Source organism: Aquarana catesbeiana, linkage group LG05 (assembly GCF_042186555.1).
Source record: "Aquarana catesbeiana isolate 2022-GZ linkage group LG05, ASM4218655v1, whole genome shotgun sequence".
Classification (NCBI taxonomy): domain Eukaryota; kingdom Metazoa; phylum Chordata; class Amphibia; order Anura; family Ranidae; genus Aquarana; species Aquarana catesbeiana.
Genome location: NC_133328.1, coordinates 466,992,706 through 467,004,646, shown reverse-complemented (window position 1 = coordinate 467,004,646; position 11,941 = coordinate 466,992,706). Strand labels below are relative to the sequence as shown.

The following is an 11,941-nucleotide window of genomic DNA, read 5'->3' as shown; positions in this document are numbered from 1 at the left end:
ATTGGCTAAGACAGCAGCTGGGGCCATTGTCTCCAGCTGCTGTCAATCACAGCCAGTGAGCCAATGAGGAAAGAGGGGGCGGGGCTGAGCAAACAAAAATAAAAAAAACTACGGACACCAGTGGCGGAACTACTGGGGTCGCAAGACTGGGCTCTGGTGTTCCACCACTGTGGGAGGGAGGGAGGTGGCCCACTGCAGGACAGTAATAAAGGGTCCCATGACGGGATCAGTGGGAAGGCCTTCGTTATTTCTTGCTCCAGGCCCCTGAAGGTTCTAGTCACGCCTCTGCCTTGAAGTGCAGACACAGCCCCACACCAGAGGAAGGCTCTTTTGGCTTTCCCGGAGTTCAGTAATATTTTTTAGTACAAGTAAGAGAAGATTTCCATGACATGTACATACTTCTCACTTGGACTTTTCTAGCAACAGGCTCTGGGCCATCAATGACTTTGGCTGCAAAGCAAACCATTAGAGCTGGAACATCGGCCAAAGCTGCTCTAGTGAGCCTGTAAACTAACAGAAGCATCCAGACAAGGCAGGCTGGGATCGTCCTGAGAACATCCCTACATGGACAGACCTGGGCTCCCACCATCAGGGTGACAGCTCAGTACGAAGTTCCAGCAGTCCGGACTAGGACTTTCATCTAGGAGATATGACGTCATGAGGAGCGGAGTGGGAGGAGGAGGTGTGGAAGGGAAGGATGAAGCTTTGCTCGGGTCTACAGAAAAAGAAAGGATCTCCGCTAACAGGGAGGATCACATTCATTCCCCATCCCATCATTAGAGAGGAATCTGGCCGGGATCGGAGCTCTCCTCCTCTACACTCATCATCTTCTGCCCAGGATCGCTGATCGCAGCTTCTGGGGACAAGTTGGAAGTTGTGTGCGGACTGTGAGATGATGGGGCGTTCAGGGGAGCCTGCTGGAGTCAGTCTATGGACGGGGCTCCTTCTTCTCATCAGTGGAGGACTACTCATAGAAGGAACCCCACCACAGCTCACCTACCACCGCCCGGCACAGAGGGGCAAGTAAGTGCACTTAGGTGACCAACCTTCACCCCACACCGGGCACACATTGTTACCAACTCCGTCCACATGGAGCTTTGGTGGGAGAGTCCTATGATCCAAGCCTTCATCTGCTTCTCATTTTACCATTAGTGATAATAACTTTTCTGTGTTGGGGATCCTTCATTGTACCAGCCCAGAGTTTTCTTATTATCAGCTTATTTACTATTGTTATCAGCCTATTTCCTCTTCTTATTATCGAATTTCCTATTATCATTTCTTTTTTATTGTGATCATCTTGTTTACTGTTTTCTTATATATATATTTTTATATCTTTAACTTATTTCCTATTATCATCTTTTTCCTCTTATCATTTTTTTATTTTTTATTGTGATCATCTTATTTACTAATGTTTTCTTATAGTTTCCTATTGTTATTTCTTTCTTCTTGTGATCATCATCTCCATTGTGATTACTTTAGTTTCCAAAATATTTTACATCTCAGATTAGTTTATGAAGTCCAAGGATTGGTAAACCTCATGATGGCCATACATACCTTGATTTTATTATCCAGTCGATGCATGATGCAATCATATCAATCAACAATCAAACAGGCATAACTTCCCTTTCGATCGATTTAGACTTGATTTAGAGCAGATTCGATTGAGGATGGGAAAATTATCAATCGTTTTGCATCGAAGGGCAGCACTTGGTCACAATTACAATGGTATTTCGATCAATAAGAAAGTGAAAACAGAGATGCGATCAATAACTTACGATTGTACCTTCCAACTATTGATCGAAATCCACTACCCCAAGTGTGGCATATTGAACTAATGGGTGATTGACTATAGGTCATGTTATTTCTCATGGGAGAGATGGATTGAAGAGGGAGATCAACCATTTATTGAAACATGTATGGCCAGCATAATACACTGTAAGTAGCAACCCTATTATTTTTTTAATTTTTTTTTATTTAAGGTGACATTTAGCCCCCTTTCTCGCTGGTGCAATTTGTCATGTGATTATTCATGGGATTGCCCATTCTTTTGTAGTGATTTGACAGTTTCAAATTGCATGACAAGTCGCACCCCATTGTCCTCCATGGAACCGTTCTAATTGCTGTGACTCAGAAAAAGGTTCCTGCACTTCTTTTTGCCGATTTTCATTGCGACTTGCATACACTTCTGTTGTATGAAAGTTGCAAGCCACAATGATGTGGCTGAAGTAGCGTGATTTCAAAGCTGCCCGGTGTAAACAGGGGCTTACTGGTAATAAAATTCATATAATATCTCATCTAAAATTGTAAGGGCCCATTTACACCACATGCAGTGCAGTTCTTTTTTTCCTGCTTCAAAAACGCAAAGTAGGTTACATGGGTTCCAATGGCATTGTTCACACCAGTGCAGTACGTTTCAGTTCCAGGGAAAAAAGTACAACATGCTGCTTTTTTTTTTTTTTCCTGCACAGAACTGTACTGGAACGTAGTAAAATGCATCAAAAATGCATTGGACCCCAGTAAAGTGAAAAAAAGCATCTGGAAATGCATAAAAAAAAAAGCAGCAGAATGCGTTAAAAACGTGCATCCGGAATGGATTTGGAGGACATGTTTGAGGTGTGAACACCATTGTATGCTAGTTGCAAGTCAGTTTCCTGCACTCTCTGAAATTCCTATCCAGTAATGTCAATGAAGGCTGTAGGGAGCCTCTCCCCATCCTGACATGCCTGATAGCAAATAGACTGCACTCATCCACACAGCTAATGCAACACGTGAATATGTTCCCTTGTGACATGTATAGCGAGACGTATGTCACCAGCACACCAACGATCTCCAGAACAGGTCCAAAGCTTTATTCAGCAACATTTGGTCACATGCCTGATGAAGGGGTCCTGCGAGGCTCAGAAAATGTCGCTTTTGTAACTATGATGTGATCACCAGATAAAGCTTTGGACCTTTTCTGGAGATCCTTGGTGTGCGGGTGCCTACCTCCTAGCTTTGATTGTCTTTGGTCTCCAGCTAATGGTCGCTGCAACAACCACTTACATTCGCAGCCACTTTCAGGAACATGTGCGTTGGGAATATTGTGCTTTGACTTCTGACTTGTATGGATATTTTTACATATGTATCTGATGTTATTAATGATTTCGTTATTAAATTAGCTTTTGTAGATTTCTGTTTGCCCATTGAGTACAGCTGTTTATTTTAGTTCCCACTTTACATTCTTGTGCTGCCTTTAGTGCCTTTGGCAAAGGCTACAGCTATGTCACTGCTGTCATCCAGATAACTAAGAATCTGGTATGTATTGCCCTTTATGGGCTGCAGTCTGAGTCCCATACATTGCCTGCTAACATGGCATATTTTTGGAGCCGATGTAAATCAATGTTAGTGCGTAAAGGAAACCACTACTGAGAAAATACTTAGCTGCCGGGCTGTCATGCTGATCCAAAGGCTTCAGTACATTCGTTGAGGACGTTCTGTACATTTTTGCCAGCAGCTTTCAGATTCTGGATCAGTGTTTTAGACATTACCAAGGCCAAACAGCTAGGTAACCAGAATGTTTAAAAGGAGATAATGATTGGCAGTCTAGATATTTTTCCCAGAATGTAAACTGAAATCAAGCCCATTATATTACAGATTACCAATCCTTAAATGTGATGGCAGCATTTGTTTCCTTTTTTTAGGCTTTTTCCCTTTTTTCCACCTAGTGATCTGGGTGGAAAGTCTGTTATTTTTAATTTTCCTTTAAAAAGCTGTCCAAATAAATTGGCAGTTAGAGGGTTGAGACTAACCATTTAATAATGAAGGGGTACTTACAATGATCAGTTTTTATTCATTTATGTACAACCTTTATCCCAAAAGAAAAAAAGCTGTTGCTGTAGCTTCTTAAAAAGTGTTAGCTGAAGTTTGGCTTGTCCGTCTAAATCTGCTAGTACATCTATCATTACCTTCTCCCCAGACTGACAATTCATTCAGCTGTCCAAAGGTGTTTCCATTGTTCTTCCATCCAAAGTGGTGACACCCTAAAACAGGAAACGTGTTACTGGCCAGATTACTTGGTGAGCATATGGGGAAAAAATCCCTAAAAAAAAGAAAACTAATGCAGCCATCACATTTAGGTGGCTTTGTACCTTAATGTATCCCCTGCATTAAGGTAAAGAAAACTTCCACTAGCTGTTCCTTTCCCTCCCTCTCCCTAACCATTAACTCATCACCACTCTCGATCCAGAACTGTGTCCGTCTGCCGCAATGCTGCTCTCTCTTCCTTCTCTCACAGGAGATTCTGAGAGCAGCGGGAGCCACTGGCTCCTGCTGCTCTCAGTCAGATCCTATTAGAAAGTAGCGTGGGGGTGTGTGGCCAAGCCATGCTGTTTGTGTCTATGGATGCAAATTCTTCAGTTTCTGAGTGTGCCTGCACAACACACACCTTGCTATGGAGGCATATGCAGGAGAAGAAAAGCAGAGAGTGCCGGCAGGGGACTAGAGAAGATGAGACAAGGGGCTGCTCTGTGCAATATCCTTGGGACTCGGCTGATCACAGATCGAGTAAAGGGCCAATCACAGCAGGCCCTTTAACATGTGATCAGCTGTCAGCCAATGACAGCTGATCACGGATGTAAACAGAAGCCGGTTATGGCCTTTTTTTTCCCCCTCGCGCTGTCAGTGTGAAGAAAAGAAGAAAGCCATTAACTGGCTTCTGTTAGAGGGACATCGGTCCCACACAGTACACATCAGTGCCCTGCAATGCTGCTAATCATTGCCACCTATCAGTGCCCATCAGTGCTGCCAATCAGTGAATCATTAGTGCCACCTATCAGTGCCACCTCTTTGTGCCACATATCAGTGAAGCCTCATTAGTGCCGCCTCATCGTGACCTGATAAAAGTGTGTGGGCCACTCAGGCTCGATAGGGAGGGGTATGTGGACAGGGCAGCTGCTGCTAGAGTGCTGACAGAGTATAGAGCCCATCCTGGCTCCTGCAAAGGTTCAAGAAAGGAAGGGAAACCCCTGGAAGTTGCACATCTATGGTGTCCTACTGCAATAAATGGAGTGGCAGCCTCAGCCTGGACTCCGACCAGGCCACACCCCCAACACATTTCACTCCGTCCTCCTGGAGCTGGGTCATAGGGATAACACTGCCTCATCAGTGCTGACAATCAGTGTCATCTATCAGTGCCACCCATCAGTGCCCATTAGTGGCGCCTCATCAGCGCACATCAGTGAAGGAGAAAAATTACCTGTTTGCAAAATTTTCGGTCTTGTTTGTTTAGCAAAAAATAAAAAACCCAGTGGTGATTAAATACCACCAAAAGAACGCTGTATTTGTGCAAAGAAAATTATAAAAATGTCATATGGGTATAGTTTAGCATGGCCGCGCAATTATCATTCAAAGTGTGACAGCACTGAAAGCTGAGAATTGGCCTGGGCAGGAAGGGGGTATAAGTGCCCAGTAAGCAAGTGGTTAAGTAAAAGAAAATATATGAGCCTTTAAATATCAAGGATTGGTAAACTACAATATGTTACATTTTTGTTTCTGGGTTTATTACGGCTTTAAGACCTTTTGCATAGCAAGGGGAGATTAACCTCCCTCAGCTCCCCAATACTTCCAGAGATGTGCATGAGTGCCTTGGCTTCCCATGGACTCTCCCTGCTCATTGGCTGAGGCAGCAGGGGAAACCATTGGCGGCTGCCGCTGCTGTCAATCACAGACAATGAGGAGAGAGAGGGGCAGAGCCAAGCCGCTGCTCTGTTTTTTGAATGGACACTCAGAGCAGTGGCTCGGGAGAGAGCCTGCTTGGGTGCCACCATTGCAAGCTGCTTGTTCTGGGGGCACTCAGCAAGAGGGAGGGGCCAGGAGAAGAGGGGGATCGGGGGCTGCTCTGTGCAAAATCGCTGCACAGAACAGGTAAATAGAACATGCTTATTTCTTCCTTTCACAGGGTAGTTAGAATGGGATTGGGGGGGGGGGGGGGCAGAGCAGGTTTAGACATAGTTAGCAACAGCCTGGAATTCCACTTTAAAAGAAAGATGCAGGCATAAAAAACACACACAAATCTTAAGGTGTCTGTTTTGTAATAGATGATCTTCTGATTTCATTTATGAAATGTCAGTATATTCATCCTAATTATGTATGTATAGGTTTCCAACTTACCGTCTCAGTTGAGTAGCTCTTTCATATCAGTCATCCTCTCCAACTTTTGTTTTAGCATTTGCTACTTGAAACAACTCCATAATCACCGTACAAGTTGTGGAATCTCTGGGATGTTCTAGCTGTTTGCCTATTGTGTTCTTTTGTTATACAGTGAAGGGTTAGAAGTTCTTTTAGTACGTTAAGTAAAAGGGAAACAAAAGATGTGCTGTCATTTTACTGTAAATTCGAACCATTGTGTTAGAGAGTAAAGCAGAATAATGGACAATGTCAGCTCATCTTGCATATCACATTGAGTACTAATGAATAGTCCTGTGTATTGTCCTGTATAGTGATTGATCTGTCACTTATTGTGATTCTCCTTCTTTAGGAACTGGTGTGCGTACATCGTCAACAAGAATGTCAGCTGCACGGTCATGGAAGGGACTGAGAGTTTTATCCAGCCTCAGTACAAATGTGCCTGGAATCAGGTTCACTGTCAGCCAACATTAGCGTAAGTCATCTGGAAGTCGCTGTATAGAGAATTATAAGGCATTTTGATCACTGATAGTTTGGAAAATAATGCTGTAGTATAAATGATATGTTGCAGGAGATGCCACATGGGAGCTAAAGTGTGTGTGGTTTAAAAATTATCATAATTATGTAATAACTGTACTGTATCAGAAAAAGTTATTTAACTTTAATTCAACTTTTATTCTAGTTCTTCATACAGAGAACTGTACAGCGTGCACAATCCTATGCAGTCACTTCCCAGAGACCCATTGCCAATGCATAGTGCCAGCCATTGAGATGGATTAAAAGGTGCGGCTGTACCCGGTTATGTGCCAGGGGCTGCATAAAGCATGTGAACAGACATATGATTGGAAGGCAGATAATGTGTGTTTGGAGCATATATCTGAGTGGGTGATTTGCACAACCCAAAACTGCATAAAACCACATCTTCTTATTCGTCAAAATGAGTAGCTATACACGGCCACTTTGGGTCTTGGAAAAGTAATGGCACAGACTCTGCATGCTGTATGGATCCTGTACAGTCATGTGCACAAGCAAACAAAAATCTACTTTAAAATAAGAGATGGGGACATATTGGCCCATCCATGAGTGAGTAGCTGGAGCACTGGAATCTGGCGTGATTCTCATCTGATGGTGACCATATGCCTACCTCTGTTCACTGTCCTGCACATCATACTGTAAATAATCAAGCCTGTTTAAAGGGATACTTCCAACAAGTTGGAATATTACCTTGTGCTGTACTGACACCACCCCTGGAGGTGTATATTATCACCCCATAGGAGATCAGATATGCCCCGATTATTACATAGGGTGCTCAATATTGGGGGGCATCACTTGATCAGTTATCTATTCAAGAGCAACTGGTGTTAAAATATATTCTCCATCTAGAAAATATTAATTTCAAGTACTTACCATAATACAGCTTTAGTACAGATTTTTCTTTTTTTTAAACAATGTACAAATGCAGACATTTTCTTGTTATTGACATATACAAAGGAAGAATAAAATTTTCAATGGCCGGCAAATGACACCTGGCTCTTGCAGCTTTTTTAAAAAGAAAAATCCGTACATGAACCCCAAAGGTCCCCTAAAAACATAGTAGACCCCTAAGGGAGAGTGGTCCCTGTGCTTTCTTTTTTCTTTTTTTTTTAAAGAATGCCCATATTTAGGCAATGAGCTAACCCTCCATTCTCTGCCCATTTGTTTATTTGTCTGGGGATTCCCGGTGTCTTGCCGAATAAGTTTCCTCGGCGGATAAGTTCCCCCCCTGTACTGCGCAGGCGCAGCGCCTGCGCAGTACGAACTACTAACACCCGACAATCAGCTGTACACGGCGCCTGCGCTCTGGGTCCAGGTTCCTTCCCAACCATCCAAGTGGACCCAGAGGGGGAATCTAAAAGAGCCGAGCGAAGCGAGGCCGTTCCCGAAGCGTGGCGAGCGAAGCGAGCCCGCGAGGGGCCCTCTTACAGGCGCCGTGTACAGCTGATTTGGACCTATTCCCCTTCGGCTATTTCCGCCGGATCCTACTGCGCAGGCGCAGCGCCTGCGCAGTAGAGGGGGGTCCTTATCCGCCGAGCGGAACTTTCTCGGCAGAACACCAGCCATGTAAGTGAATGGATCGAATGGTTGGTAAGGACACAACAGGTGTGAGCAGCCGCTACTTCCTTACCAGCTATTGACTGCTAGGATAGTGGTGACCTCATTGCCCAAATATGGCGATGTGGCATAACTCGCTTCACTCGGACCAATTTCTGAACAGCCTGTGTTTGGTCGGAACTTACATTTGGACCAAACACTGAGTTCATCCCTAATACACAAGATGACACTAACTTATACCACACCTGCACTATGGTCACTGTTGACAAGTATTATGGTAAGTACCGGAAAGTAATATTTTCTAGATGGAGAATATATTTTAACACCAGTTGCTCTTGAACAGATAACTGATCAAGTGATGCCCCCCCAATATTAAGCACCCCCATGTAATAATCAGGCCATATCTGATTTTGACACCCCCCTGCCTATAAGCCAAGAAAATGGGCATTTTTAATTTGCCAAATTCTGCTCTCATGGATTTTAGTAGGGTTCAGCATCCAAACTTTTTTACCAAACCCTACTGGCCGGCTCCTATCGGATATGCATGCTGGAAAACCAGCAGCCAACAGACTCGGCCGACTCCCGATCAGTGTTATCAGCCAATGGTAGAGAACGCTGATTGGAATGTTCTGGCAGGGCTGCCCCCATCAGAACAAAACAGCTCAGCGGGGGAGAACGCTGGGCTAACCTCGCATGGTTAGTACAGTGGCTCCCGACCGGAGCTGTCAGTTTTTTTTCTGTGCAGTCCATGGGCGTTGCACACACAAAAAACTGTAGTGTGTACCAGGCTTTAGCCAAAATTTGATCCGTGTTTGGCAAGCTGACTTGCACATGCTCTCATTATCATTCCAAGCTGGCCGAGCCTGTTACAATCTAATTTACAGTATCCTTTATAATCCATAAAGGCTCCTTCAGATCAACCAAGCCATATAGTTGAGAGCCTGCCTAAACAAACCAATATATTTTAACCAGTCAGGTACACTATTGTATCACACAGTTGTTGGAGGATCTAAGGCTGGCCATAGACTGTTCAACTCTTGGCCGGTTCAGCAGGAACCAGCCGATATTTGAACCATGTATGGGCAGACTGAATGTCAAGTCGATTGATTGATTTAACTTGGGTACAACCAGCCTACCAGATTTACATGCAATAATCACGGTGTTCTCCTGGCGGGGACAGCTCCCCCCACCCCTGCTGGGAGAATTCAATAGCTCGGTGGAAGGGATTCCCCTGTCAACACTGTGGTTGCAGGAAAGAAATTCACTATGGCCGGCCTAATTTAATTTGTACAAACAGATCAGTGTATGGCTTTAAGAAGAATAGAAAATTATAATCATCACAATTCTCAGAATTGATAGCCTCTCCTGCTTATATCGGCCTTATTTTGGCAGTAGACGGTTTGAGATCCCTCATCTGTGGGAACAATTATGGTCTCCTCCCTAGGTGTGACTGATCCATGTGCAGATGCAGAGCACTCGCAATAAGAAATTTGTTACCCCCTCTCCATTAAAAAAAAAAGGGGACGATTTTCATGGGAATTGCAGACAATGCTGGTAAATCTTTATGTGTGATAATGAATGCTGCTGACACTTCAAAGACTCATTATTGGCTGTTGTCATCTAATACATGATCATTTATAGCAAGTGATGTTTGCGTTTGGAGTACAGCCTGGGGCTGTGTATGACTGAACTCTAGTGATACATCTCTACATGTGGAGATCACTGGAGAGATGTACTTTGAATACATTAACAGTTCTCTGGGGACTTTTGTCATTTCTTTTTCATACATCATGGGACACAGAGTTATGCCCTGTACACACAGTCGGACATTGATCGGACATTCCAACAACAAAATCCTAGGATTTTTTCTGACGGATGTTGGCTCAAACTTGTCTTGCATACACACGGTCGGACAAAGTTGTCGGAAAATCCGATCGTTCAGAACGTGGTGACGTAAAACACGTACGTCGGGACTATCAGTAGCCGATAGCTTTCGTCTCTTAATTTATTCTGAGCATGCGTGGCACTTTGTGCGTCGGATTTGTGTACACATGATCGGAATTTCCGACAACGGATTTTGTTGTTGGAAAATTTTATAGCCTGCTCTCAAACTTTGTGTGCCGGAAATTCCTATGGAAAATGTGTGATGGAGCCCCCACACGGTCAGAATTTCCGACAACAAGGTCCTATCACACATTTTCCGTCGGAAAATCCTATCGTGTGTACAGGGCATTAGGCTAATATTCATTACCTACTGGGTTATACGCCATCTCTAGGTGAATGGACACTGGTAGACAAAGTCTTAGACAGGAAGTGATCTCCTATATAACCATAGCTCCCAGCTGTCCCTGATTTCGAGGGACTGTCCCTGATTTGGAGTAATGTCCCTCTGTCCCTCTTTCCTCCTCATTTGTCCCTCATTTTGGTCTGATCTATATAGATGTATAAGAAATGCACTTTTTCTCTATCAAAAAGTGTTTCCCAGTGCTAAACCTTTCATCTGATTTCTAAATTGCTGCATTTGTAAATTCCAAAAGCCAATATAAAGGAATAATAGTGGTAAAAAAATCACTTGTGGATTTAATCAATCTTATATTCTGTACAACTCTCCTTTAAAGGGGCGTGGCAAGGGGTGTGTCCTATGCCTGAATACTTTTGCTGATAGGTGTCCCTCATTCCCATCCCATTTTTTACCAGTGTCTGCAAGGTGGATGGGCACGTTTTGTTTGAGCTTCCTGAGCTCCAGGTCTCTAGTCCCACAAACAGTTCTTAAATGTATCGAAGGATTGACCGATCGGATCCATTTGACACAGGCTCTATATGCTTAGATAAATGGTACCCGAGCCTTGCAAAGAAGACTCAAGATCCTTTTTTGCTTGTGTCTGGCTGTTTTTTACCTGTGTGATGGCACATGATGGTGCGCCGTTTCGCCTTGGTTCGCCATGGCGCACATATATTCGCAAAATCGCAGCTGTGTTCAGCAGTTTGTTCGACGGCCATGGAGCACGTGGCTTCACCATTGGCGTTGTGCGAACTCGGAGCTGTGCATGCGCTGTAGCCTAATCTGGACACATGGAGATTCACGTCATATGCGAATACAGCTGCACCATTTGCCGGGACCGTGCACGCATGCGCAGGACGTCCCGGCGTACAGCCAGTTTATTTAAGCTGTGTATGCAGTGCTTCCAGAAGGCAGCTGTGGGACACAGAGCAGGCTCAGAACCAGGCATTTGCAGCGGTTCATTTCTCCTTACCCGGTCACGTGAGTCACCAGGTGTTGCTTGGCAGGCTAAGATGCTTAGCAGGATTGTTGCATAGGGGCTTGGTGAGCCCCATCAAAGGGGTCTCCCTTCTGAGGTGTGTTAATACTACACCCAGGTACTCTCTTTTTGTGGCTTGTAAATGTCTTCAAAAAAGAGGAGCGGGACTAACACTACAGGAAATGGCACACCTATGTCGTCAGTAACTCCTGATGAAGCTAGTCATATCCCTAGTGTTGTATCCCCTGAAACACCAGAGGCTTCCGGGCAATCTGAGCTGCTGGGCCTATCTGGTATGGTGGCTACAGTCAACGCTGCTGCTTCACCCTTTATCACCAAGGATGAACTGTCCTCGGCCCTAGCTGAATTAGAGCACAGGATTGCTGGCATGATTGCCTCCATCCCGCAGGATGGCAAGAAGTGTGACA

The 11,941-nt window shown here is 44.4% G+C and overlaps 1 protein-coding gene across 1 annotated transcript in view; it reads left to right on the top strand.

Moving 5' to 3' along the window:
- The first annotated feature begins 318 nt into the window (after window positions 1-318).
- EMILIN2 (elastin microfibril interfacer 2) overlaps window positions 319-11,941 on the top strand; it is a 109,063-nt gene continuing 97,440 nt past the window's right edge. Inside the window, exons 1-2 of the mRNA XM_073631429.1 lie at window positions 319-1,023; window positions 6,515-6,637. Of these exons, the coding sequence (XP_073487530.1) occupies window positions 893-1,023; window positions 6,515-6,637 (254 nt within the window). The 5' untranslated portion in view covers window positions 319-892. The remainder of the gene's footprint in view (window positions 1,024-6,514; window positions 6,638-11,941) is intronic.